This window comes from Delphinapterus leucas, chromosome 9, assembly GCF_059928025.1.
Source record: "Delphinapterus leucas isolate spDelLeu-1000000601 "Yukka" chromosome 9, BTC_Dleu_Yukka2, whole genome shotgun sequence".
Lineage (NCBI taxonomy): Eukaryota > Metazoa > Chordata > Mammalia > Artiodactyla > Monodontidae > Delphinapterus > Delphinapterus leucas.
This window is the reverse complement of record NC_143137.1, coordinates 96,639,911-96,667,716: the sequence shown is the minus strand read 5'-3', so window position 1 is coordinate 96,667,716 and position 27,806 is coordinate 96,639,911. Positions and strand designations below refer to the sequence as shown.

General features: G+C 52.6%; 3 protein-coding genes and 1 pseudogene across 4 annotated transcripts in view; 3 read left to right on the top strand and 1 right to left on the bottom strand.

The window, feature by feature from the left end:
- The first annotated feature begins 2,010 nt into the window (after positions 1-2,010).
- TMED4 (transmembrane p24 trafficking protein 4) lies at positions 2,011-4,596 on the top strand. The gene is made up of 5 exons (XM_022593097.3): positions 2,011-2,168; positions 2,371-2,471; positions 2,584-2,709; positions 2,969-3,115; positions 3,549-4,596. The coding sequence occupies exons 1-5, from the start codon at positions 2,042-2,044 to the stop codon at positions 3,696-3,698; spliced, it is 651 nt and encodes a 216-aa protein (XP_022448805.1). The 5' UTR covers positions 2,011-2,041; the 3' UTR covers positions 3,699-4,596.
- Positions 4,597-7,514: 2,918 nt separating this feature from the next.
- DDX56 (DEAD-box helicase 56) lies at positions 7,515-16,633 on the top strand. Of its 2 annotated transcripts, XM_022593095.2 has the most exons (14): positions 7,515-7,641; positions 7,731-7,892; positions 8,467-8,627; positions 8,773-8,943; positions 9,056-9,146; positions 9,731-9,975; positions 10,240-10,359; positions 10,870-10,983; positions 11,081-11,175; positions 12,312-12,385; positions 12,525-12,614; positions 13,314-13,419; positions 15,885-15,958; positions 16,373-16,633. In XM_022593095.2, the coding sequence occupies exons 1-14, from the start codon at positions 7,582-7,584 to the stop codon at positions 16,448-16,450; spliced, it is 1,641 nt and encodes a 546-aa protein (XP_022448803.2). In that variant the 5' UTR covers positions 7,515-7,581; the 3' UTR covers positions 16,451-16,633. The 2 variants fall into 2 exon arrangements, with proteins under 2 accessions (XP_022448803.2, XP_022448804.2); XM_022593096.2 differs by lacking the exons at positions 15,885-15,958; positions 16,373-16,633 and having other exon boundaries at positions 13,270-13,376.
- Positions 16,634-16,747: 114 nt separating this feature from the next.
- NPC1L1 (NPC1 like intracellular cholesterol transporter 1) overlaps positions 16,748-27,806 on the top strand; it is a 43,478-nt gene continuing 32,419 nt past the window's right edge. Inside the window, exon 1 of the mRNA XM_022593089.2 lies at positions 16,748-25,739. The gene's annotated coding sequence lies outside the window, so the exon portion shown is untranslated. The remainder of the gene's footprint in view (positions 25,740-27,806) is intronic.
- LOC115802670 (cytochrome c oxidase subunit 5A, mitochondrial pseudogene) lies at positions 17,186-17,683 on the bottom strand (annotated as a pseudogene).

Genomic DNA, 27,806 nt, shown 5'->3' with positions numbered 1-27,806 from the left:
GAGACACACTGAAATATTTATAGGTGAAACTATATGATATCCAGGGAGTCTTTAACACACTTGAGGAAACAAAAATGCAGAAAGGGATAAATGAAATAAGAAAGGCAAAATCTTGACTGTTGTTGAAACTGGTTTATGAGTATATGAAAGTTCATTGTAGTTATTCTACTTTTATGTTTCGAAATTCTCTTATTAGAAAATTTAAAACAAATTTTCAACCTTTCTTTGTTCTAATTCCATGCCCAGTAAGAAACTTTCTGGTTTGATTTTCACCTTCCTCCATCCCAAAAGAGGGGTGCTGTAACTAGGAGATGTAAACAGGCCTCATGGACCTACTCATTCTGAGTTTTCCTCAATTTTCTTAGCCCAGATCTTCAGTCTCAAGTTGTACCAGTTTGTTCAAAGAAAGGAGAAAGACGCAGAGAACCCTGAAGGGAGGAGCCGGCAAACAGGTTAAGTCACTTAAACCAGAAGACTGTCCCCCACTGGATTTGTATGAGATCACATGTTGTTCACATGACTGCTGAATGTGGCCAGATTGTGCCTTGTTGTTCATTCCATTAGAGAAGAGTTGAGTCACAGGCTAATATTTAACAATCAGATTTCATACTGAAACCCAAATTTCCAGCTTCTTAAAAAGATCTTATTTTCCATCCTCACCGCAGAACAGCTGCTGCTCAGGAAGGTTTGCCTTGTAAAACTTCTTTAATTCCACGAGGATGTTTGCTTTGGTTCAATCCCACTTCTTACGCGATAAATAGGAGCATATGCAACACTAAGCACGCTATTACAGGGTTTCTTTGTGTTTAGCAAGGAAGGCAGGCAGCAGAGCAAGCAATGGGCCCCCACTTGCACTTGTCACGGGCCCATAGGAGCCACGAGGACAGGTTTCGTTCTGCTCCACATTTCTCTCCACTCTGAGCCCCAGACCACTGCGGGCCAGTGGAGTAGACCCGCAGTCCAAGGGACTGCATGTCCCATATCACCTTCACCTAGGGGACAATGGGCAGTCGGACAAGTTGAGAGAGCAATCGGGCTGGAGAACACGGACGGAGACGCCGCCAAGCCCCGCCCCGCCCTTCGGGAGCAGTCTAGCGACAACTGGACCGTCTCGCATCGTCCCTCCTCCCACACATCTCTCACCTGGAGCCCAATCTCCACCTCCTCTCCCAGGTCAGCACCCCCGGGTGACTATCTGTGGATACTTCAGTGTGTACCCCTAGCAGGGGAGTGTCAGAAAATAACCACTGCAACACCGACATCGCATGCAAAAAACCCCGACAAACTCCTAAAATCAGGAACACCTAAAAGCCTGTTGGAGCCCCACTGGCTCGGAATGTCGTTTCCTGTCGGCTGGACTGCAGCCCCATCCAGGCAAGGCCTCCTCTCCCGGGTCAGGGACTCCAAAGGCCGGGCGGGCCTCTCCTCCAGGCGGCACCGGACGCGCCTAAGGCCCCTGCACGCCAGAAGGGCTCTCACACCGACACCCGCCCAGCCTGGGTCTCGAGAAGTGCCCGTCGGCCCCTGGGCTCCGACTTTCCCGCCTTGCGCGGACCCCGAGTCCGGACGCCCCGGGGGACCCAATCTTCCAGATCTGGGGCCCGCCCTCCAACCGTCCAGATCTGGGACACAAGCCCCGGCGCAGGCCAGCAGAACTCTAAGCAGTATCTGCAAAGAAGGCGTCACTCCACGCTTACTCTCCACTCCGCCGTGCCGCGTTTACTGGGAGCGGGGCGTAGGCGCGCGCATGCGCCCTGGGTGTAAACCGCTCGTTGGCAGGTGACCAAACAGACTGCGCAGCCAGAGAGCGGGAGGGAAGCCCCGAGCGTCCTGCGCGTGCGCACCCTCCCCTCGGCTATGCATCCTGGCCTGGAAGACGCGCGCGAGGCGGGGCAGGGCGGACGCAGGGAGGGAGGCACCGCGCACGCGTATTCTGCGCCGGGTCTTGCTGCGTCGTTTGAGAGCTGGGCGCAGGTGCGCGCATGCGCACGGGGCGGAGGGGCGCGCGTTGGCAGGTGTCTGGGCTGGGCGTCGGCGGGCAATGGGGTTGTTGGCGCTGCTGCTCATCGCGCTGTGCGCGCCGGGCGCCCGAGGGCTCTATTTCCACATCGGCGAGACCGAAAAGCGCTGCTTCATCGAGGAAATCCCCGACGAGACCATGGTTATCGGTCAGGCGGGGCGAGGGTGGACAGGGCCCTGCGTGTCCTCCCGACGCGGTCCGGCTCCCCGCTCCTAGCGGCGCCCTGTGGACGCTGGACCGTGGCCGGGGGAGCAGTGCCCCCTGCCCGGCGTCCTGGGAACCGCGGCGCCCCGCGGAGCGTGGGAGCCAGACGGACTAGGTAGGTTGTGACAGCTCTGTCTGCTCCGCAGGGAACTACCGCACCCAAATGTGGGATAAGCAGAAGGAGATCTTCCTACCCTCGACCCCCGGCCTGGGCATGCATGTGGAGGTGAAGGACCCTGAAGGCAAGGTAAGGCCACCTTCACTAGAGCTCTTGGGGTGGACAGAGCTCAGAAGACATGAGCTTGCACTTGGAGAGGTCAGAGTAGAGGCGGGGGCTTTCACTGACTGCTGTGCTGCAGGTGGTGCTGTCCCGGCAGTACGGCTCAGAGGGCCGCTTCACCTTCACTTCCCACACTCCTGGTGACCATCAGATCTGCCTGCACTCCAACTCTACCAGGATGGCTCTCTTTGCTGGCGGCAGACTGGTAAGAGAATTTGCTCTTTAGCCATAGCTCAGAATCTCTCACTTGGTTACAAAATTTTGATTTATTATCCTTATCATTTGTAACACTTTCTGGCACAGTCACAAGCAAGAAATAGACGTTGCCCTTCTGTCCCACAGCCAGGGACAAGAGTGGGTTCCATAGCCTGGAACAGACCATCGGAGGTCCCACCACTTAGACACCATAACCACAGAGTGTCTCTGACCTTACGACTTTGGGGTCCAACCCTGTTTCCTTCTAGCGTGTGCACCTAGACATCCAGGTCGGGGAGCATGCCAACAACTACCCCGAGATTGCTGCCAAGGATAAACTGACGGAGCTGCAGCTCCGAGCCCGCCAGCTGCTGGATCAGGTGGAACAGATCCAGAAGGAGCAGGATTACCAAAGGGTAAGGGCATGTCACTGTACTTGGACATGGCAGTTGACCTTTATACCCACTACACTTACTGGAAGTTTCTGCCTGGGGCCTTCCCTGCTTGGGAGATCAGCTGTTCAAAGACTGGAATGGAGGGCTATCAGCCGTTTTTTCAGCTCCGTAGAATAAAGGGTAGAGAGGACAGTTCACACTCTATCAATAGCCATTGCCTACCTCTTTACATTGGGATCTTGCTGAAATGGTAAGAGCATGATTTCTGTCCTAGCAGAGATGCTTGTGGAGGGGCAGCATGTCACTTCCTTGGGGCACTTCCAGGGGAACCAGAGGCAGCATTTCAAAAGGCATTTGGTCCCACAATTGAGTCGTCGCACAGGAGGGAGGGGCCTCGCAAATGCTGGGACTGTCTCTCCTGCACATTTAATCCTGCGTCCATTGTCCTACGCAGTATCGTGAAGAGCGCTTCCGTCTGATCAGTGAGAGCACCAACCAGAGAGTCCTGTGGTGGTCCATCGCTCAGACCGCCATCCTCATCCTCACTGGCATCTGGCAGATGCGTCACCTCAAGAGCTTCTTTGAGGCCAAGAAGCTGGTGTAGTGCCCTCTCCATATGACCCTTTCCTGTCACCTCAGTTGTTTGGTACTTTCCCCACCCAATACCTTATCCATCTGGATTTTGAGGGAAGAAACAGTGAAAAAAAGAATATAAGCCACATTGGTTCCATGGCAACAAAGCATTCAGATCAGCCACTTGTTAACACTGGTTCTCAAGGACACAGGACATTGGTCCAAGCTTTCAAAGATCTGTCTTGGGGTTTGTGGGGAGTCAGAACTGAACCAGGACTGTCTTGCTGCTTTCGCCACTAGTGATTCCTCTCCATCCTGTCACAAAATGAGCAAATGTCTCTCCTACTGCTTTAACCTCTCTCTTCGTCTGCTTAGAAAGTAGGCGACCAAAATGCCCCACCGAGGAGGCCCCACCTCACTGCTCCCGTCAGTCCTGGGTTCACTCAGTGGCTTCGTGAATGTAAATAAGGGGCAAAGGCCCCAGGGGATTGAAATGTTTTTCTATATATTAGAACTATTTTTTGATAAAATTATATATTTTCCTTCCTAGTTGAAGTGTTACTGCCTTTGTGTGACTAGCTGAAAACACCAATGCAGTCTCTTCTGCATTGTTTACCAATGCATTCTTGATAACTAACTACCATGGCAGCTCTCAGGATTTCAGTTCTCAGGGCCAGAAAGCAGACATGACAGCTGCTCTCAAGGCCTAATCAGAGGGCCAGGCAGAGAATTCTCTGGGACACCTGTGATTTCCGTCACACAGGGCCTGAGTTCAGACTGAGGCAGTGACAGAGCTAGCACAAGGCAGGGCACTCTTACCCTCCCATTTCCCTTAACATTTATTTAAGCTGTGGTAAATGTTTTCTTCATGGGAACCAGATTTGGTTCTTTATACAGATTTTTCCAGTGAAATAAAGCGTGTTGCAGTAGCTGTGTTTGAAATGAAATAAGAGGCTGTGGGCAGAGGGGAGGCACAAAGGGAAATGGAGGAAAGGCTCTTGGTCTGGGTGCCTCTGCGGCTGACCCGGAGTGGATTTCAGCATGTGGGCTTGTGGTGCTAGAGCCTGGCCTGACTGGAGACTCCGGGGTTGTGGGAACGGACAGGGTGGTGGCTCAGCCATTCACAGAGCTCAACCAAGTAGACCTGTCAGCAAGGAATCCTGTGAGATTACGTACCCGTTTCTTAGCTCCCTGGAATCATAAATTTAAACACGTCTTAGTGTACTTCCCTCATGCCCTTCTGCTGTATAAAGCTTAATGCCCTTAGTTGCCCATTCTTGACGTTTTATTTCGTGGTTTTATTTACTTAAAATACATTATTTATCTGACGTACAAAACTAAATTCTGCCCTTCTTGTTTTTCTCTTTATGTTCTATACTATTCCACGTGTGTGCCTACTTTCACTTATAAAAGTATATGCAATTTAGTTGTATAGGCTTTGTCATTTAATATTTTTGTAGATATTTAAAAAATTCTAATTCTGGATGGCCACGTTAACGGTCCAGTGAGGTGAAATGCCATAAATGACTCTTCCAAAATTCTTTGGATATTTAAAATAGTTCTTAATTGTCTTCATAGAATTAACACAGGGAAAATCAGGTAGCCTTGGAACTAGTCAGCTTGTGGACCTCTGGCCTGAGCCTCTTGGGGACCATGGGATGTGTCAGGAGGGGAACACATTTCTGCTCTGTGGCTGTTACTAGGAATCTAGCCAGCAAATCAGACACTGGAGCCTGGACTGTGGGAATACAGGAAACTACACAGAAGAGCTGGGGTGGCCTTCAACAGTCTGTCCAGCTGTGCATCTTAATTATGCTGATACATCAGTGTGTCCTCAGTTTCTCCTCCTGTGAATTTTTTGATAGGAAGGGGAGTGGAGTGAGGACAGAGGTGGGAGTATAGCACACCTTTACACTGATGGGCAGTTGGAATCTCGATTGCCAGAGGACAGGCTAATAGGTGGTGGCTATGGGGAAGAGAAGGATTTCCATACTGGTGTGTGGTATTCAGACACATTATGGCCTAGGAAAATGTTTCTGAAAGTTCGGCTACATCCAAGGAATTCTGGTGATTTTTTCCCCCCCAGTACTACCTTGATTCCATTCTGAAAGTCTTGCTTTTTTAGGTTATATAACATCCTTATCAAACAGCCTTCTACCTCCTTACCACAAAAAGGGGGTGGGGCGTAGGAGCCATTCTACTCATCCCATCATCCCTGGCCCAGTCCCCAGCTCTCACTCGGACTGGTAGTCCCCATCTCCATCTTTTGGTCCCAGCCCCACTTTACCTGTGGTGCATGAATTGCTCTCAGTTCTCACCCTAACAACAGCCAGAGCCTAACCTCTGGCTCTCATGCTGGGCCCACGTCAGAGTAGATTCATAGGGTCATGTGAGAAACTCGTCAATATAGATTCCCGGGCAACACTCAGGTCCAGCTGTTTAAGTAGGTTTATGTTTGGGGTGGTGTGGTAGGCAGAATAATAGCCTCCCAAAGATGTCCAGTTAGATGTACTAATTCCTGAAACCTGTGACTATGTTAGCAAACATGGCAAAGAGGAACTAAGGTTGCTATCATCTGACTCCAGAACACGGCGATGATCCTGGATTGTTGGGGTGGGCCCAATATCATAACAAAGGTGCTTTAAGAATGGAAGGGGGAGGCAAAAGAAAGTTGCAGTGATGTGAGGTGAGGATCCAACCCTCCATTAACAGCCTTGAAGATAAAGGAAGGGGGCCACAAGCCAAGGTGGGAGAGGCCAAAAAGGGACGATTCCTCTAGAGCCTCCAGAAGGGAATGCAGCCCTGCCAACATTGTAATTTCAGCCTAGTGAGGCCTCCTCAGACTGCTGACCTACAGAACCATAAGATAATAAGTTTGTGTCAAGCCACTAAGTTTATGGTGATTTGTTACAGCAGCAATAGGAAACTAATACAGGTGGGGACTAAGAAAATTTTTTTTTTGGCCGCGCTGCACCACTTGTGGGATCTCAGTTCCCCCAAACAGGAATTGAACCTGGGCCACCGCGTGAAAACCCAGAATCCTAACCACTAGACCACCAGGGAACTCCCAAGAATTATTATTTTTAACCAAGCTGTGCAGGCAACATGGGCTGCTAGGTTTGGGAACCCCAGAGCAACCTACCTTTTTGTTTCTTATGCCACTCATTCTTCCAGCCTTCATCCTTGTACAATCCAATTGCTATGGCCTGTCCTTTGGATTGCCTGTGGCCCTGAACCTTAGCCCAGCCTCGGTGACCTCTGTTATATGCTGGTACACCCAGCGTCGCTTTCTACTCTCAAAGCCATTGCCCCGTTACAGATTCCCACGGTTCCCACCACTGCTACAGGCAAACAGCCCTGGAACACATACGCTGGTGCACTTTTCCTGAGTACAGCAGGTGGCAGAGCAATTAGTGCTTACACATAAACCTGACAGAGATCCCCCAGATGCATAATGGTAGGAAAGGGCGCAGGACTCACCAGTGTTTCCCAAACGTGGTAAGCTACCACCCGCAGCATGCCTGTTCTTAGGTAGTACACAGACGAGCACTCTAAACATTGATGTATTTTGTCAATATAACTAATGCTGGCATTACTACTAGGGCGAGCCTGCCCCTGCCGCTGGTAACCTTAACCTAGCACGCCACTTGGAGGTCGTGTCAGGGAACCGGCGAGGACCCGAGGGGAGGGTCCCCGCCCGGGAGGGTCGCCGCCCCTTGCCGCCCCTCGCCGCCCCTCCCCGAGACCCCCGGCCGCACAAGCCACCGCAGCCGCAGCACCCCGCGTAACACCGGAAGCCCACTTCCGGGACGTGCTGACTCCTTTGAAGCTGATTGGTTGCTGCTCTGACCAGCCCACGCGTCATCGCGTGCTCTTCCTGTCGCGCGTGCGCGCTGTCACTACAGAGCAGCAGCATGGAGGATCCCGAAACGCTGGGCTTTGAACACATGGGCCTGGACCACCGGCTCTTACAGGTACCGGGGAGGGCTGAGGAGCCGGGCTGACGTGGAGAGGGGCGGCGGCAGGGCAGCGCGCCGCCTGAGCCGTCCCTTGTCTCCTCTAGGCCGTCACCGACCTGGGCTGGTCGCGACCCACGCTGATCCAGGAAAAGGCCATCCCACTGGCCCTGGAGGGGAAGGACCTCCTGGCTCGGGCCCGCACGGGTTCAGGGAAGACCGCCGCTTATGCCATTCCGATGCTGCAGCAGCTGCTCCACAAGAAGGCGGTGAGTCGGGGGAGGGGCCGGGAAAGGGAGCAGCAGGCGTCTGAGTTGCGTTGTGCCCTCTTGGAAAGCTGTGCCCGCCCCCCGCACGCACCCAAGTCTTTCCCAAGAACCGGGTTTTCTTTTGACCTCTTACCCGTGAAGCGTGGTCTGAGAGAACCTGGTGGTTTTGGGGTAAAACGCTCTGGCCTGGGATTCAGGTTACTTGGGTTCTAAGTTCGGGCCCTGCGACCACCGTTCTTTGTGTAATCTTGAGTAAATCGCTTTCTCTTGTTTATACTATAAAAAGTAGGCACATTTTCTTCTCCAGAAATGCTAATGTCGTAATTGGTACATTTTAAGTAACTTTGTAACCATGAAGTAAGTTATCCTTTTTGAGGTCAGTGCCTGGGAAAAGAGTCTTCTATATACATTCGGAGGTGGGTAAAGTAAGTGAAGGGATGACCAGACCACAACTGGATTGTTGTGAGGAAGCCACAGCAGTTGGGTCAGATTGTCTGGAAGGGGTAGAGAGAAGCATGCGGTGGCTGTGATGACATGAACCGACCGGCTGAAGTCTTTAATTCGTCTCTTGCAGACAGGCCCCGCGGTAGAGCAGGCTGTGAGAGCCCTCGTCCTTGTGCCGACCAAGGAACTGGCACGGCAGGCCCAGTCCATGATTCAACAGCTGGCTGCCTACTGTGCTCGAGACATCCGGGTGGCCAATGTCTCAGCCGCTGAAGACTCAGCCTCTCAGAGGTGGGTGAAAGCAACAGGGCTGTAGGGGAATGAGTTTGCACTGGGATGTGGGTTTGGGTTTGTGTGCAGCAAGAAAGAGGGCTAATCCAGGGTGAGGTCCCAGCTGCTACCCTCTCCCCAAAACTGAGGTGTTGCCCACCTGCAGAGCTGTGCTGATGGAGAAGCCCGATGTAGTGGTGGGGACCCCATCCCGCATATTAAACCACTTGCAACAAGACAACTTGAAACTGCAAGACTCCCTGGAGCTGCTGGTGGTCGATGAGGCTGATCTTCTTTTCTCCTTTGGCTTTGAGGAGGAACTCAAGAGTCTTCTCTGGTAAGGAAAAGGGGTTGTGAATAGACACTAGGACCTAGAGCGAGGGGGCAGTTCATCTGCCACAGTTAGAGGCTTTCGAGCTGGCGTCTGATGGGGCTCTGTTTCATTTTAGTCACTTGCCCCGGATTTACCAGGCTTTTCTGATGTCGGCTACTTTTAATGAGGACGTACAAGCACTCAAGGAGCTGGTACTGCATAACCCGGTAAGGGTCCTTTGGAAGCATCTAGAGGCATTGACATGATACTCAAAAGGACTTGCTTCTCCCTTCTCAAAGGAGCCCTTTGTTATTTGGGGTGCGAAATGATTGGTTTAGCATTCCTGGTTCTGATGTGCTAGAAGCCGGTAGTTGTAACCATCCCCCTATCCCCCAACCTAAAATCACTATGTAGTTCCAGATGTCCGCTAGGGGCTTCAAACCATGCTTTGCCTAAAGCCTGAGAAGGGACCCCCAAGGGGCACAAAGGCTACTTTGAGCAGCAGGGCTAAAGCTCTCACCTTAGGTGAACTTTACTCTTCAGGAAGGTTGCTGCTATAGGGGTTCTCTCTTCATTACAGTCATTTATAGCATGTTTCTCTGTGTTCTGTGCCCCAAACGTTTGTAGTTTGTAGTTTTATGTTCTCTGTACACTACAACGGTTAGCGTGCTTTGAATTCTTACATTACACAGTTGGAGGGGACCCACGGTGCCCTGCACTAACACGTTTGTGCTGTGGTTGGTGAGCCAGTGGCTTGCAGTAGCATTCCTGTCTTCTTTTCTTTCCTGACCACAGGCCTGTCCTCCCCTAGGTTACCCTCAAGTTACAGGAGTCCCAGCTGCCAGGGCCAGACCAGTTACAGCAGTTTCAGGTGGTCTGTGAGACTGAGGAAGACAAATTTCTGTTGCTGTATGCCCTGCTCAAACTGTCATTGATTCGGGGAAAGTCTCTGCTCTTTGTCAACACAATGGAGCGGAGTTACCGGCTGCGCCTGTTCCTGGAGCAGTTCAGCATCCCTGCCTGTGTGCTCAATGGAGAGCTCCCGCTGCGCTCCAGGTGTGCCATCTCCCATGTTTTGGTTGAAGATCGTGCCCAGGCTCTGGGCTTGACTGATCCTCGCTGACTTTATCTGTCACAACTCTGCGGTACCTACTGTAATTCCATCTTCATTTGAGGAGGTTGAGGCACAAAGATTAAGTCGGGGAAGAGTTGAAGAAGAGGGAAGAGTCAGGAAGGGTGACAGTTATGACCAAGCAGGGGGCAGGAGAGGGACCTCCAGCCTGCTCTTGGGGCTCACTTCCGTCTGCTCTCGGGCCACAGGTGCCACATCATCTCACAGTTCAACCAAGGCTTCTATGACTGCGTCATAGCAACAGATGCTGAAGTTTTGGGGCCTCCAGTCAAGGGCAAGGATCGGGGCAAAGGACCCAAGCGGAACAGGTGAGTCCACACTTCTCTCCTCCCAGCCCTCCCCAGGGAGACCTGCTTTTCAGCCTTTCAGAAGACTGTGAGTATGGGGGCAGGGAGTGAAGGGCCAACACACGTGCTGCATGGGCAGCAGGAAGGGCCAGACTGCCTGGTTTGTTGGCGTGCCATCATCCTGTGAGGGGAGGTGGCCCAGCCTCCAGTGGCTCTGACTTTCGGGAAGGATCTTTCTTAGGGGGAAAGAGGAGTCCCCAGTCTCTGCCTGCCTAACAGGTTGGCTGGCTGGGAATTGTTATCGGATTGACGGTGGGCAGTGTTGCCCCAGAGCTGAGGTCAGAGCCGGGTTTGGCTGCCCCCACTACCCTAGTTCCTGTTCCAGTTCAGATGCTTAAGAGTCTTACACGTGTCAGGGTCCTGTAGTTCCATACAAGGCTTTGTGTAGAGACTTTGCTGATTAAATAAGCTTGAGAACGTGGCCTTGGAGGAGAGGAGGGGTCTGTCTGAGGTCGGGGCGTTTTCCTGCAGGGCCGCTGATCCGGAGGCTGGTGTGGCCCGCGGCATAGACTTCCACCACGTGTGTGCTGTGCTCAACTTTGATCTCCCCCCCACCCCCGAGGCCTACATACATCGGGCCGGCAGGTAGGAGAACTGGGGTGTGGCGGGCTGGGCACCTGGACGGAGGGCACACTGCAGGACACATAGCCAGAGACACGGGCTGGGCCGTCTCTCCTTGCAGGACGGCGCGTGCCAACAACCCAGGCATCGTCTTGACCTTCGTGCTGCCCACGGAGCAGTCCCATCTGGGCAAGATCGAGGAGCTTCTCAGTGGAGGTAAGAGCCCAGCTCTCACTGGCCTGCGCCAGGGCCAGGCTTCTGCCATGACACCGTAGACCCGGTGGTGGTGGTGGTGATGGCAGCAGGGACACCGACACAAGCAGCAGCCGCCCGCACACTTGGCCACGCTGTGCGCCATGTCGCTCCACCTGTCCTTGCCTTTCCCTGGGTGGCAGGCACTGTCCCCCTTCACAGTCAAGCCAGCTGAGGCCCAGAGCCGTCGTGTAATTGGCCAAAGTCATGTTTATTCTCTGCCTCATGGGGCAGAAGGGCCAAGGGAAGAGGTTTGGGAGACAGGGTGGGACTGGTGGCATCTCAGAGGAGACCCTGGGAGAGGGGGCTGCTGGGGGGTTTCTGCGCTGGCGCCTTCGGGAGGTCATGCTGTAGCGGGGCAGCCGGGCGGCGTTCCAGGCTGCAGGAAGGGCACGCTAGCCGGGGCTGGGCAGGGCTGCTCCACCATCCAGCAGGTTATGGATGGAGGGTCCAGCCTGGGCTTCCTGTGGGGCCTCACTGCTGCTTGCCACATGGGCCGAGAAATGACACGCTCACCGCCTGGCATTGATCCCTGGGCTTGTGTAGAAGGTGGCCTGGGGCACCGCGTGACGGGGGATCGAGGGACGACTCTGGGCCTTGCTTCCTTGTGCCCTGGTTTCCTTACCTGAAATGGGTGAAGCCCCTGCTGCACCGCCAAACCCCGCCCCCCCACCCCGTCTTCTTTTGTAAACATCGAGTGACCCAGGACGCTACTATGACAGACCTGTGTCTGACGGAAAGGGCTGGTGCTCCTTAGTGCTCCGCGGCTGTCATCACGGGTACCTCGTGGCTGGAGTGGCCTGGAAGGAGGAGAGTGGGCGGGTGGGCAGGTCCTGAGGCTGAGAGATGTGACAGGAACCCAGGACGTGGGGACAACAAGCCGCCCTGGCCACAGCAGAGTGGATCGCCTGTTGTGAACTGTCCGTGAGACCCAGGTGTTTTTGCGCACGTGTGCGCTGCAGGGAAGGAGTGGGCTGGCTCCCTGGCTGCCTCGCCCCAGCGTGAGGGGTGCCTCACCCCTACCTCTAAGCAGTAGGCCCCCACTAGACCCCAGCCTGAGCATTCAGCCCAGGGGAGCCTCACTGCCATCTCCTCCACAGGGAGCGGAGCCCCCACCCTGCTTCCCTACCAGTTCCGCATGGAGGAGATCGAGGGCTTCCGCTACCGCTGCAGGGTGAGCGGGGCCCCCTGGGGTCGGGAGTGCTCGGAGCTTCTCTAGGACCCAGCGTCAGGCCCTTGCTGCTGAGCAACCCCGCACGGCAGGAGGGCTGGCTCACAGCCCCACCGTCTTGACCTTCGGTGTCTGCCCCCAGGATGCCATGCGCTCAGTGACTAAACAAGCCATCCGCGAGGCGAGGCTGAAGGAGATCAAGGAGGAGCTTCTGCACTCCGAGAAGCTCAAGGTGAGGGGCCGTGGGGAGGGAGGGGCGAGGCTTCAGGACATCGCCCTTCCAGGAGGCTGGCCCAGCTATGAGCGTGAGAGGCAGTGAACTGGACAGCTAGCTGTGCCTTCAGCAGGTCGGTGGGGAGGAAACAGGCCAAGAGCGGGTGAAGGACGCCAGCTGTCCTGTTAGGAGGTGAATCAGCCTGGCCTCTGTGGTGGACAGTAGCTGTGTCCATCAGAATCACAGCTCCTGGAGTTTATTTTCTTGACGTGCACAGTCGCACGTGTGCCCGTGTTCGTCATGATTCCCCAGGTGGAAACACCCGGGAGTCCTCCACAGAGACACAGGAAGCCAAGTTGAGTGCATCCACGCGGTGCGTGTTACACAGAAAAGGAAGAGGCGGCTGTTTGTGTGTCAGTGCAGGACAGCCCGTGGGGTGATGATCAGTAAGGAGGGTGCGGCAGGCTCCTGACCTCCCCACAGAAAGGGGAGTGGGAACGGGGACACATGCCTTCCCATGTGTGCAGAGCACTTGAGGGGAGGTGAGAAACCAGGTCAGGAGCTGGCTCTGGAGGGGGACCAGGTGACCACAGATGAAGGTGGTGTGAGACCTTAGCCCTTGAAATTCTGGAAGACCGATTACCAGTTCAGAAACTCCCCTGTGAAATTGCAGAAGGAGGACTGACCCCGCAGTGCCCACTTCTCTTCCCCTGCCAGACGTACTTTGAAGACAACCCCAGGGATCTCCAGCTGCTGCGGCACGACCTACCCTTGCACCCCGCTGTGGTGAAGCCCCACCTGGGCCACGTCCCTGACTACCTGGGTGAGCAGGGCTGGGGGACGCGGTGGGCGTTTGTCCCTCAGCTGCCGTGCACTGGGCTGACACAGGACCACGGGGACTGGGCAGCAAGCATGCACACAGACACAAACGCACCTCTGTTCACTCGCTTGAACTGAGCCGCACAGCCTCCTGGGTAGGCATTGCTGTCTCTGTTGGGGAGACAGGAAACCGGGCATTCAAGGCCGGGGGTTTTCGCCCCAGAGCCTGGCCCAGTGAAAGTGCGAGCCAGTACCTGGCCAAGCAGCCGCCTGGGCGTGGAAGGGAGTGACCAGGTGCGGGGGTGGGGGTGGGGTGTCGCAGGTAAGAGGCAGTGCTGCGCGTGCTGGAGAAGACTCGGGATTAGTGACCGGGCCAAGCCGGGGGTGTGGGAGGTGGCTGGAGTCCCTAGAACAGTTGGCAGAGGGGACAGAGAACAGACCTTGTGGGGACAAGGGATGTCTGGGTTGCAGCTGTGAGGACAAGAATGGACCCTGAGATGGTTTCTATGACGTAGAGGAGGCCAAAGCCCAGCCGAGGTGTTCAGGAGCCTGGCTCCGTTTACACCTGGGTAGCGATGTCCCTTGTGTCTTTGGTAACGAGTGTGTGTGACTTTTATGCTGAAGATGTTTAAAGTGGGTTAAGGAAGACGAGTGGTGAGTGCAGACCCCTTCCCCAGCACCCTGCTGGATTGGCATAAACTGGCAGGTGTGGCAGGAGAGGCCCCAGTGAGTGGAAGGGAAGGATCCAAGAGATACGGGAAAATACCAACTTCCGCCAGGACAGTGAGCTAGAGGGGACACCAGCCGGGGTCCTGGTCTGCGGAGTGAGAAGGGAGGGGGGAGGGAGGGGGGAGGGAGAGGGGGTGGGAGTGCTCTTGGGAGTGGCAGCTTGAGGTGGGATCTCAGTTCCCTGAGCGGGAGTCGAACTCGGACCGTGGTGGTGAGAGGGGCGTATCCTAGCCCCTAGACCACCAGAGACTGGTAGTGCCTAGGAGCAGGGCCCTGGCTTTTGTCTGCTTTGAAGAAAGAGTTCAGCAATTCTTTAAAATTCAGCAAAAAGTAGTGAGGTAAGTAAAGTTTTATTAGGAGGGAAGATGGGTGCAGAGAAGCATGGGTGGGCTCGAGAGAGAGAGCACGAGCCAGCTGGGAGCTTTTGGGGTGCTTCAAGCCACTTCTGTGGAGGCAGCTTTCCAGTTTCATCTGGCCAGTCATCTTGCTTTATCTGGCTCCAGGTCCATACCTGGTCTGACTCAAGGCCCTGCCGGATGTGTGCGTGCATCTTTTAGCCAAGATGGATTCCAGCACGAGGGTGTTGGGGAGGTTAGCAGACCATATTATGGTCTAGCGCCCCCTCCCCTGAGGAACTGTTTGCTCATGCATAGTTTGGGAGGTCTCCTTGACCCCAAGAATGGGAAATATGTGGTTTCCTTATCTTTTACCTAAGCAGCGCTTAACCCCTCTCTGTTCCTGCCATTCCCGTTACCTTGAGGTGTCCACAGGAGACAAAGTCCAGCTGCTTATCCTGTTCCTATTATTATCTTTATTTTCAAAGTGTAAACAGGAGGCTAGTTGTAAATGGCTAACCTGGGGCCCATCTATCTCCTGCCTCAGGAGGGAACTCCATCCTCTCTGTCACAAAGGAGCAAAGTCATTGCCAGAAGCGTGTGACCTAAAGGGGTCAAGGTGACGTGGGAGGGTGTGGCGGTGTGATGCCCAGAGGCCTGTCAGGACCTGTGTGGCCTGGCCGGATGGGACCCTGTGCTGTTGGGCAGTTGGGAGTGACAGCAGAGCCCAGGGATCATGTAGCAGGTCACGAGCAGTGATGGTGGCACCTGACAGGTGAGGAAGGATATGGGAGGAGGGGCCACATAGGAAGAAATTACATGTAGGGTTTTTTTGTTTCAGCAGCATTTTCTTTCCTTTTTTTTTTTTTTTTTTTAATACTTATTTGGCTGCACCGGGTCTTAGTTGTGGCACGCAGGATCTTCGTTGTGGCATGCGTGATCTTTAGTTGCAGCATGCGGGCTCTTAGTTGCGGCATACGGAACTAGGTCCCTGACCAGGGATCTAACCCGGGCCCCTCTTGCATTCGAAGAGCGTAGTCTTAACCACTGAACCACCAGGGAAGTCCCAGCATTTTCTTTTCTCTGTTACACACTTACTGTGACAAATCTAAATACTGTAAAGAAGTGTTTTAGACGGTGAAAGTCCCCAGAATCCCACCCCTGGGGATAGCTGTTCTTCTGGCCCTGTGCATGTGTGATAATAGATAGTCGTGTGTTCTTAGGCATTTTAAGTGTGCACTGGAGTGCCAGGCACTGGCTCAGAGTGGGAGAGAGCACCCTGGGAGCCAGCTGGAGGGTGGAGCTGGCGCGGAGGGTGGAGCTGGCGCGGAGGGTGGAGCTGGCGCGGAGGGTGGAGCTGGCGCAGGGGGTGGGCAGTGGCCGCTGAGCCAGATATCTCTTCCAGTTCCTCCTGCTCTTCGCGGCCTCCTTCACCCTCACAAGAAGCGGAAGAAGCCCCCTTCCTCTAAGAAGGCCAAGGTATGTCCCCTGGGGCCTCGGTGACAGCTGCAGGGCTCCCCTCCCACCTTGCTCCATTGTCGCCAGGATGTGCTCACCCCTTGCCCTCAGGAGGGAGGAGAGAAGTCCTGAGGACTGGCCCCAAACTCCAGGCCCCTGAACAAGGTTGTGGGTACTGGGGCTCTGCCTTGGCCACCCACGGGGCAGCTTCAGGAGCAAAGGGGGACCTGCTGTTCTGTCCCCACTGCCCTCCTCATCCTTCAAGCTACAGGAGGTAGAAGGTGGGCCCCTGCGGTGTCCACAGCAGCTCCTGTCCTTGGCTCACGGCCTGTATGGCTTGTCAAGTGGCAACGGCACCCCCTTTTCTGAGTCTGTCTCCTTCTGCTCACACGGACGTCCACTCGCCACAGCTAATCCACAGTTTTGCCCCCACAGAAGGCGAAAACCCAGAACCCACTGCGCAGCTTCAGGCACAGAGAAGAGAAGCGCGGACCCACAGCAGCGCCCTCCTAAGCTTGTCCAGGGCCTCTCCCGGGGCTGAGCACAGGGTGTGGAGCAGGCTTCCCAGCCTGGAGGGAGCTTGATTCCCGCACTGGATGGACTGGATTCGGGGCAGGCAGCACTGTGACCCTCTAGACTTATGGCCAGGGTGGTGCTTTGCCTTTAACAACAGAATAAAAATCCTAGCTGCCCTGGTTTGTGCCTCCTGCCTGTAGGAAGGGGCCATCCCTGGAAACCTTGGGAATCAGAAACCACTTCCAGTAAGCAGTGCCTGGCTCTCTGCCTGCTGTGCACAGTGCCTCCTTGGCCAGAAGAGGTAAGCCATGCAGTGCTGCAACCTGCTGCCTTCGGGCCCAGGAGACACCTGCCCTCCTCTGGGTCTCTGGCCTAACCGCCAGCAGCTCCAGCCTTCCTGTCTAGGATTAGGCTGACAGCCTCCCTTCCCTGAAGCTTGGAAACGACTTCTCGCCTGCAGGGAAGATGGTCTTTCTCCAGATATGGACACGTTGTAAATTCAGCCTTCCACTCTCTCAGGCAGCCAGGGACAGCTGTCTCTCCTCCGCAAACTGCTCTCTGCTCTGCTCCGTTCAGCACACCTGGGTGCGGTGTTTTGTTTGTTTGTTTGAGTTCAAACTCATTTTGCTTTTATTCAAGTCCAAGTTATCGATATATTACATGGTTTGGTACTCAAAAAGGAAAACTTGTTCAGGTAAGGTAGTATGTTATCAGTATTTCCAGGTGGTTGTTTACAGTCAAGTAGCAGTATCAGTAAATCCTTGGGAAGCCCATCCATGGGGTTTACACTTTGTCAAGGTGCAGTTCCTCTGGAGTGGAGATTCCCAGTTCATTTAAAGTTCGTCTAGGTTCCTGGATGACGTTAGGGTAGATTTCCTTATGAGGTCGTGCTTTGACCTTAACCTCTAGGATGTGAACTGCACTAGCAGAGTCATTTAAGTGTCTGCATGCCTGCAGTGATTTTGCGTTCTGGAACCAGATCATAGCCAACTAGCATGTCCGTCCCTTTATGCAATTCCCAAGCGTCAGTATCTGGCTTACTGAAGTATGTCACCCAGCGAGCATCACACGCCTCCTCTGTCTCACGTGACCCATGGGACTAGCAGCGAATTGACTGGCTAGCGGCAGCGGGGCCGGGGACTGGAGTGGGGTGCAGGAGGACTCGAGGGCTGGTCCAGGCGACTGCGGCTGCTGCTACCGAGCGCCGGTGGTCAGCGGCGCCTAGCATGATGGCGATGGCGGCGCAAAGGTTAAGGCCAAGGAGAAGCTGGGTGTGAGCTCAGGACCACTCAGGAGCTCGTGGGGGCCGGACTCCACCTGGGTTTTAAATGCACGAGTGGCAGTGTGACGCCCACACGCCCTGTTCCTTTGCTGTCAGCTTAGCTGCCGGGCTGTAACAGTAGAGGGTCCCAACCCACATCTGGGCCTCCCAGCTGCTGTCTGGAGGAGGCACGACGCTGATGACTCAGTGCCCTGGATTGTGCCGGGGAAGAAAGTCAAAAGTGCTTGAGTTTCTTTCAGAAAGAAAAGCAGGCGTCAGCGCCATCTGGTCTGCATGGCGGGAGGAGCCCGGGTCTCTGGCTGCTGTTACGGTGTGCTGGGACTTGGGGTTGCTGGGACCTCAGGTTTGGGGTCTCCACATTTCCTGCTCCTGTTCTGAGGATTTCCAGGGAGCCAGGGTGTGCGTGGTAGGGGTTGCTGCTCGGGTGGGTTTATCAGTGAGTGGAACAGCGGCCAGTGCAGTGCGGCCAGTGTTCCTGCGGTATGCCCTGGGTCGGGCGCCTTAATGGAGATCGGTTAATGGAGCTGAACAAAGATGGCTGCTTATGAGTGTCTGCTGGGTCCCAGAACTGTACCGAGAGCGTTGTGGGTGTCACTGCGCGTGGGACGAGCCGGCCTTGGAGAGCTTCCTGGCCCCCGCCTGGCTGCTGCCTTCAGTCTCTGCCAGACCTCCCCACCTGCTGCTCGAGGCAGGTGAGCAGCTGAGGCCTGACCCTGGGGACACGACAGCCCGGGCCATCGAGGAGGCAGTCTGCTCTATGATGTGTGCCAACCTCGCACTGTAACCTTCCTTGTTCCTCCGCCTGCCACCTCTAGGCATCCCGGCCAATGAGCTTACACCCAGAGTCAGCCCGGATGCAGGAGAGTGGGCACCTCGGGTTCCCCCAGTGATGTTCCTTCTCAAAGGGGCCTCTGCTCTGGGCTGTGTTCCCACCTGGGCACAGAGCTGGGGCCTGGCGGCTGCGTGCTGGACGCAGGCTGTGTGCCGAGAGCTGTGCTGAGCATTCTACCAACGTAAGGCTACTCCCGATTCCTGGGTGGGAGGCTGAGGCTCAGAACTTAACCTGGCGTCAAGGTCACAGGGCAGGTGGTGGCAGGATTTGGAGGTCAGCACAGGCCTGCTCTGGTGTCTCGGGCTGGCCCGGCTATCCACGCCCACGGAGGAGTAGCCAGCGCTGCTGGTGCTCTCACCAGCATGGGGCAGGTGCCATCCTAGGCACTTTATTACATAACCCTGGGCTGTGTTTACATAACCCTCGCTCAGCTGGAATGGGCCCTGGCACTTGGTGGGATCTGAATTGGGCGGGTTGAGGAGAGTGGTGTGTCCCCATGCCCTGGGTCTGCAGAGGGAAGGTGTACGGATGTCTCATGCAGTCACACAGCCTTGGGTAGAGGCACTGCTGTCCATCTACATGTGGGGAAACAGGCCCTCAGAAGTTGAACTTGTGTATCTGATACCGAAACCTGTGCCCTCGTTAAGCACGTCCAAAACAGAACTGGACAGGCCCTGGGACACAGGCGTGCATGTGATGGGTTATATGGGCTTGGAAGGAAAGAGGTGGGATTAGCCTGCCTTAAGCTCAGCTTCATTGAGCAACAGATAAGCTTGGCCTGTTTCCAGCCGTTTCCAGGCTGGCTACGCACAGAGCTTACGGCAAAGGGGGCAGCAGAGTGCAGGGACTTTCTCCACCCCTGGCTGGCCTACTCCCACCCACGCGTAGGCTTGAATGGGTGCCACTGTGTTCCTGGCTGTGGGCTAGGGTCTAGGGGAGATGGACAGAGCACAGCCCCTGCACGGGAGGAGCTTTAGAGGGGTCAAGAACCAAGCTTTCAGTGCATCCCAACCTCCCCCAAGCCACAGACTCCTGAAGCACCTTTCTGCTCCGCCAACGCTTGTTGGAGCTGCCAGGTGCAGGTGCTGGGCTGGGGGCAGGAGGGAGCGGGCCAGGCCCTCCAGCCCGCGCACTGGTGGCTAGACTGGCACCTTTCTGGGACGCCCACGGTGCCAGGAGGGTTACCTGGGGCCTCACCCAATTGGAGGAGTCAGGTGAGACTGGAAGGGTGGGGGGAACAGCAGTTCTGAGAGGGAACAGTGTGTGTAAGTGCTCCAGGTGGGATGGAACCCGGCACATCTGAGGATGAAAAGAAAACCAAAGTGGTCATCACCAAAACAGGCAAAGACTGAAAAACTAACCTGATTTATTTTAAAAAGATAATAGTCACATGTTAAAAAATCAAAAGATACCGAAAGGTGCCAGTGGATTTGAAGCAGGGTAGCACCCTGATCAGATTTAGCCACGGCGATAACGCATGGGAGAACAGAGTGTCCCTAGAAACCTCTGGACCCAGAGCACGAACCAGTTCAAGTGCATTTCCCATTCCAGCTAATTCTCTCCCCATCTGCTGAGGATCGGTGACTCAGCCTTTGGGGAATTAGTTGTTCTCGGGACTTTGGTCTTTAGCGGCAGTTTCTCCTGGAGGGAGGCAATGTCGATCAAGCTGAATTCGTGCAGGGAAGCACCCCTGCCAAATGCCATCCTCTTCCCTGGAAAAAAGCCTTAGGGTGTCCTGCTTCTCAGCGGGGCCAAGAGCCACTTCTCGTGTGTTCACCACAGCCGTGTTTATGTGGAAAAAGAAGACGTGATCCTTCTGGGCAGGAAAAGTCACCTCTGCCCAGCCTCCCACGGTGCGCCAGGCACCTCGCTGGGCAGACTCAACCTCACTCAGCTCAGAGCCTCTTCAGAGCTCGAGTGTCTGTTTGCCCACGAATCCATCCTCAAGGCTGCTGAGAAGCAGTGAGATCGACGTGGCACGGCTGAGCTGGAGAGCATGGGTGTATCCGAGGTCTTCAGACCAGCTCCAAGAACTGCCTTTGTGGCACCCGAGATGTGCCAGCCCGGCCTCCAGGGAAGCGCCTCACTTTTCTTGGCCTCCTCTGGGGTCTCAGCTGTAAGTGGGTGTAGAGTGCCCTCTCCGAGTGTCCCTGTGTGTAGGATGAGCCAATGAGGCTTGGGAGCCCCTGTGCCCCAGCGCCCCCTGCCCCGTGCCTGGCTCTGTGCTAGCCCCTGGGTCCCGTGGGACGGCTCTGCACACAGCGCCCTCAAACTTGAATGCACACCTGGATCGCAGAGGCTTCTTGGAATGCAGATTTCATCCCACGGGTCTGGGGCAGGGCCAGAGATTCTGCATTTCTAATAACCTCCTTCCTGTGGGAGCCCGATGCTGCTGGACCCCACACCAGCCCTTGAGAGGCGAGCTTTACTGTTCACAGACCCATCCCATTGTACAGGTTGGAAAACTGAAGCTCAGAGAGAGTAAGTAGCCAGCCTCAGTGCCAGCCAGCTAAGCGGCAGAGTAGGAGGGTGGTCAGATCAGTGGGCTCCCCTCTAGAACCCAAGGTCCAGCCCTGTCCTGTCCCTTCTCTGAGTCTCATCTTCATATGTGAGGGGCAGTGATAAAGGGTGTAACTTTCTAGCCTAAGTATTGATATGTCCCATCCAATATTTGTGACATACTAAAAAATTATTAGTTGTTTATCTGAAATTTAAAACTGGCTGGGCGTCTTCCTCTGTATTTACTAAATTTGGCAACCCTAGAGTGTGGAACTTTTCTTGCCTGGGCATGGCTTCCTCCAGGAAGGCTTCCTGATCCTTGGCCTGGGCTGGGCACCTTTTTCTTGGTGAGTATCTAATACTGCCCTTGACCTCATTAGGCTTGTCTCTGGGGCCTGGTCTTTACTCTGGCCTGGGAGCTCTTGGAAGCATGCACCATGCCAAGTTGTTAGTGGGTTCTTGCGCCCAACCAGGACTCGCCCATGTTCGTTAAAAGCTTTTCGCTTGAGAGTGTCCCTGGTACTTTGAGGGTAATTCGTTGTCACAAGCCCCTCTCCTGCCTGAGGCTCTTGAGCACTAGTTCCAGTTAAAAGTGGAAGGAAGGATGTGCTAAGCAGGCTGGACTCTGCCCCCGATGCAATGGGCTGGACGCTCCCTCCAAGTCACCTCTGTGACTCAGGGCAGAGACCAGGCCAGGCCATAGTCCTGGGCCATCCTCTCCATGGACCTGCAGGCCCTTCCCCGCCTCAGGCTCCTGAGATGCTGTGCGAGCAGGCTGGGTGAGCAGACTCCCGAGATGCTGGTGGCTGCCCCACCGGGGATGGGGACAAAGGACCAGACAGCCCTGAGCTTTCTGGCTTCCACACCAGTGCTTCCTGGCTGCGGCTGGGCCCCAGGGAAAGACAATCTCATATGTTCACTGAAATGCATAGATTGGACCCTTATATGTGCATTATCCCTGCCCCCAGGAACCAGGAACTCAGCTTCCAGGAGCAAAACACATACATAAGGCAAGAGAGAGGCCAAATGCTGTGATGGCTAGAGCATGGAGAGCCCACCTGGGCCTGGGGTGGTGGGCAAAGTCCCCACCACGCTGAAGAATTTGACGCGAGTTGTGAAGGACAGGTAGGAATCGGGAAGACGTGGAGGGGCCTTTGTGGTGTCACAGCTGAGCTGGGGGCAAGGGACCCACAGGACACGTGGAGAACAGTGGGCAGGTTAGCTGGCTTAGCAAAGGCTTCGTGGGGCAGTGGTTCTCAACTGGGGTGATTTGCCCCAACGCGGCCTCTGGCAAGGAGTGGAGACAGTTTAGATCATCACATCTGGGGGTGGAGGCTACTGGCATCTAGTGGGTAGAAGGAGGAATGCTGTTAAATCCGACAGTGCCCAGGGCGGTCCCCACAAAGAAGAGGTATCTGGCTGAAAATATCAACTGGGCCCTGCAAAGCATCAGTAGGGGATGCTGAGAGCCAGGTGAGAGAGAGCAGGGAGTTCCGGGCACATCACTTAGGAGTGCGTCTAGCTGCGGTAAGAAAAGCCCCATGACAGGGATGTAAAGGAAGAGGGGTCGGATAACTGGAGCTGGATGGCCGCAGGGACCCGAGTTCTTCCATCTTCCTGCCCTGCCCTCTTTTTTGTAAATTGTGGTAAAATATACATAACATAAAATTGACCATCTTAATCATTTTAAGTGTACAGTCCACATTGCTGAAGTGTGAAGTATTTAAAGTACATTCACACTGCTGTGATTCACCACCATCCATCTCCAGAACATTTTCACCTTCCCAACCTGAAACTCAATACGCGTTAAACAATAACTTCTGACCCACTCCGTGAACCCCTGGCAACCATCATTCTACTTTCTGTCTCTATGGATTTGACCACTCTAGGGTCCTCATATAAGTGGAATCACAGTATTTGTCCTTTGGTGTCTGACTTATTTCAGTTACCATAATGTCTTTAAGTTCATCCGGGTAGTAGCATGTATCAGAATTTCATATCTTTTTGTGGCTGAATAATATTCCAAGCATGTATATGCCACGTTTTTATCCATTCATCTGTTGATGGACACTTGGGTTGTTTCCACATTTGGGCTATTGTGAATAGTACATCAGTGAACACTGGTGTGCACCTATTCCTGCTTTCAGTTCTTTTGGGTATATACCTTGGAGTAGAGTAGAATTGATGGATCATAAGGCAATTCCATGTTTAACTTCTTGAGGAGCTGCCAAACTGTTTTCCATAGTGGCTGCACCAGTCTATATTCCCACCAACAATGTGTGAGCTTTCTAACTTTTCCATATCACTAACAACACTTGGTATTTTCCATGTTTTTAAATAAAGGCCAGCCTAATGGGTGTGCAGTGGTATCTCATTGTGGTTTGATTTGCATTTCCTAAAGACTAACGATGTTGAGCATCTTTTCATGTGCTTACTTACTGGTCACTTGTCTATATGTTCTTTGGCAAAAAAGTCTGTTCAAGTTCTTTGCCTGTTTTTGAGTTGGGTGCTTTTTTTGTTCGTTTGTTTTGGGCCTCACTGCATAGCATGCGGGATCTTAGTTACCCCACCAGGGATTCAACCCGTGTCCCCTGCAGTGGAAGTGCAGAGCCCTAACCACTGGACCACCAGGGAATTCCCTGGGTGGGTTATTTTTATTGAATTTGTGGAATTAAAAAAATAGATTCTGCATATTAATATCAACCCCTTATCAGGTATATATTTTTTTTGCGGTACACGGGCCTCTCACTGCTGTGGCCTCTTCCGTTGCGGAGCACAGGCTCCGGACGCGCAGGCTCAGCGGCCATGGCTCACGGGCCCAGCCGCTCCGCGGCATGTGGGATCTTCCCGGGCCGGGGCACGAACGCGTGTCCCGTGCATCGGCAGGCAAACTCTCAACCACTGCGTCACCAGGGAAGCCCTGCTGTGGGATTTTTGTAAATGTCCTTTATCATGTTGAGGAAGTTCTCTCTCTCTCTTTTTTTTTAAAATAAATTTATTTATTTATTTTTGGCTGCATTGGATCTTTGTTGCTGCGCACGGGCTTTCTCTAGTTGCGGGGAACGGGGGTTACTCTTTGTTGTGGTGTGCAGGCTTCTCACTGAGGTGGCTTCTCTTGTGGAGCACAGGCTCTAGACGCGCAGGCTTCAGTAGGTGCAGCACGCGGCCTCAGTAGTTGTGGCTCACGGGCTCTAGAGCACAGGCTCAGTAGTTGTGGTGCACGGGCTTAGTTGCTCCGTGGCATGTGGGATCTTCCCAGACCAGGGCTCGAACCCGTGTACCCTGCATTGGCAGGTGGATTCTTAACCACTGCGCCACCAGGGAAGTCCTACTTTTCTATTTCTTCTCCTCAAACTTGATTATTTCAATTGCTCTATCTTCAAGTTCACTGATTATTTCCTCACATCTGCTGTTGAACCTCTCTAGTGGATTTTTCATTTGTTATTGTACTTTTCAGCTCCAGAATTTCTTTTTGATTTCTTTTTAGATTTTGTATCTCTTTATTAATTTTGTTCATACTTTTTTTTTCTGATTTCCTTTGGTTCTTTGTACCTTTTCCTCTTTACCTTCTTGAGTATATTTTAGACAGTTGTTGGTTTTGTTTTGGTTTATTTTTTTGGCTACGCTGCACAGCTTGTGGGATATCAGTTCCCCGACCAGGGATTGAACCCAGGCCACAGCAGTAAAAGCACCAATTCCCAACCACTAGACCACCAGGGAACTCCCTAGACAGTTGTTTTAAGATCTTTTCTTATGGGTTTCCTCAGGGATGGTCTTTGTCAATTTTTTTTTTTTTTTTTTTTTGTCCGCACTGTGTGGCTTGTGGGGTCTGAGTTCCTCGATCAGGGATTGAACCCATGCCCCCTGCAGTGGAAGGTCAGAATCCTAATCACTGGACTGCCAGGGAATTGCCTGTCAATTTTTTTGTTTGTTTGTTACTTTGAATGGGCATATTGTCTTGTGTCTTTGTATGCATTATCATTGTTTTGTTGAAAACTGGGTATTTGATTATTAAAATGTGCTAACTTTGGAAATCAGATTCTCCCTATTCCCTAGCATTTGCTCTTTTGGTTTGTTTATGTTTTTACTGTTGAAGGTTGTAGTGGTCTGCTTATGTTTATACTTTTCCAAACTATTGTTGCAAAGACTATTCCTTGTGTGTGCTCACTGAAATCTCTGCTCCTTTAGCTCATGATCAGCTAATGTTTTGGTAGAGATTTCCTTGAATGCCAGGAGCTAAACAAACAAACAAAACACACACACACACAGAAAAACAAACAAACAAAACTCCACCTCTCCCTTTTTTTCAGATTGGCTCTGTGCTGGGATTATCCTTTAATATTTATGCAGGCTTGCTCTGAGCCTAGGCATAAGCCCAGGATGAAAGCGTCAGGTCTCTGCAGGTCTTTTCTGGGTATGTGTCTTGTGCTGTGCATGCATGTGGCTTTCTAAATACCCCTTATACACAGCTGCTTTTGAATGTACTAACTTTCCAAGCTTCTCCTCTGGGCTGTATATGATCTGTTGTGTGTCTCCACTCATAATCCCTTGCCTCAGATGTCTTTTAGGAGCAGTGGCTGTTGCTCTGTCCACCTGACTTCCACCTGACGTGAAAGAGAAGCAAGTGCCTCACATTTCTTTATGTTGCAGTTCTTTAGATCTCTCCAACACAGGTTAGAATGTATATACACAGTAATTTGCAAATAAGGGTGCCTCAGCTTCCACTGGTTTGAGGGAGGGGATTAGAAACTGTGTTACCATCACTTCAAGACGAAGACCTCCGCTGTGCCAGAGAGGGGGTGGGGCATGGTTGAGTAGAAACACCGGAAAACTTTCCTACTGTCTTTGTTTTTTGTTTTGGCTACACCACGTGGCATGTGGGATCTTAGTTCCCCGACCAGGGATCAAACCTGCACCCCCTGCAATGGAAGCATGGTGTCTTAACCACTGGACTGTCAGGGAAGTCCCCTACTGTCTTTTTTTAACACCTTTATTGGAGTATAATTGCTTTACAATGGTGTGTTAGCTTCTGCTTTATAACAAAGTGAATCAACTATACATATACATATATCCCCATATCTCCTCCCTCTTGCATCTCCCTCCCACCCTCCCTATCCCACCCCCCTAGCTGGTCACAAAGCACCGAGCTGATCTCCCTGTGCTATGCAGCTGCTTCCCATTAGCTATCTATTTTACATTTGGTAGTGTATATATATGTCCATGCCCCTCTCTCACTTCATCCCAGCTTACCCTTCCCGCTCCCCGTGTCCTTAAGTCCATTCTCTACGTCTGCGTCTTTATTCCTGTCCTACCCCTAGGTTCTTCAGAACCATTTTTTCTTTTAGATTCCATATATATGTGTTAGCATATGGTATTTGTTTTTCTCTTTCTGACTTACTTCACTCTGTATGACAGACTCTAGGTCCATCCACCTCACTACAAATAACTCAATTTCATTTCTTTTTATGGCTGAGTAATATTCCATTGTATATATGTGCCACATCTTCTTTATCCATTCATCTGTCAATAGACATTTAGGTTGATTCCATGTTCCGGCTATTGTAAATAGAGCTGCAATGAACATTGTGGCACATGACTCTTTTTGAATTATGGTTTTCTCAGGGTATATGCCCAGTAGTGGGATTGCTGGATCATATGGTAGTTCTATTTTTATTTTTTTAAGGAACCTCCATACTGTTCTTCATAGTGGCTGTATCAGTTTACATTCCCACCAACAGTGCAAGAGGGTTCCCTTTTCTCCACACCCTCTCCAGCATTTATTGTTTGTAGGTTTTTTGATGATGCCCATTCTGACTGGTGTGAGGTGATACCTCATTGTAATTTTGATTTGCATTTCTCTAATGATTAGTGATATTGAGCATCCTTTCATGTGTTTTTTGGCAATCTGTATATGTTCTTTGGAGAAATGTCTATTTAGGTCTTCTGCCCATTTTTGGCTTGGGTTGTTTGTTTTTTGATATTGAGCTGCATGAGCTGCTTGTATATTTTGGAGATTAATCTTTTGTCAGTTGCTTTGTTTGCAAATATTTTCTCCCATTCTGAGGGTTGTCTTTTCATCTTGTTTATGTTTTCCTTTGCTGTGCAAAAGCTATTAAGTTTCATTAGGTCCCATTTGTTTATTTTTGTTATTATTTCCATTTCTCTAGGAGGTGGGTCAGAAAGGATCTTGCTGTGATTTATGTCATAGAGTGTTCTGCCTATGTTTTCCTCTAAGAGTTTGATAGTGTCTGGCTTTACATTTAGGTCTTTAATCCATTTTGAGTTTATTTTTGTGTATGGTGTTAGGGAGTGTTCTAATTTCATTCTTTTACATGTAGCTGTCCAGTTTTCCCAGCACCACTTATTGAAGAGGCTGTCTTTTCTCCATTGTATGTTCTTGCCTCCTTTATCAAAAATAAGGTGACCATATGTGTGTGGGTTTATCTCTGGGCTTTCTAACCCGTTCCATTGATCTATATTTCTGTTTTTGTGCCAGTACCATACTGTCTTGATTACGGTAGCTTTGTAGTATAGTCTGAAGTCTGGGAGCCTGATTCCTCCAGCTCCGTTTTTCTTTCTCAAGATTGCTTTGGCTATTCAGGGTCTTTTGTGTTTCCATACAAATTGTGAAGTTTTTTGTTCTAGTTCTGTGAAAAATGCCATTGGTAGTTTGATAGAGATTGCACTGAATCTGTAGATTGCTTTGGGTAGTATAGTCATTTTCACAATGTTGATTCTTC

Coding starts and splice junctions, on each gene's coding strand:
- DDX56 (XM_022593095.2), top strand. CDS start 7,582: ATGGAGGATCCCGAAACGCTGGGCTTTGAACACATGGGCCTGGACCAC. Junction 7,642..7,730: donor TGGACCACCGGCTCTTACAG/GTACCGGGGAGG, acceptor TGTCTCCTCTAG/GCCGTCACCGACCTGGGCTG. Junction 7,893..8,466: donor AGCTGCTCCACAAGAAGGCG/GTGAGTCGGGGG, acceptor CGTCTCTTGCAG/ACAGGCCCCGCGGTAGAGCA.
- TMED4 (XM_022593097.3), top strand. CDS start 2,042: ATGGGGTTGTTGGCGCTGCTGCTCATCGCGCTGTGCGCGCCGGGCGCC. Junction 2,472..2,583: donor TGAAGGACCCTGAAGGCAAG/GTAAGGCCACCT, acceptor GCTGTGCTGCAG/GTGGTGCTGTCCCGGCAGTA. Junction 2,710..2,968: donor TCTTTGCTGGCGGCAGACTG/GTAAGAGAATTT, acceptor GTTTCCTTCTAG/CGTGTGCACCTAGACATCCA.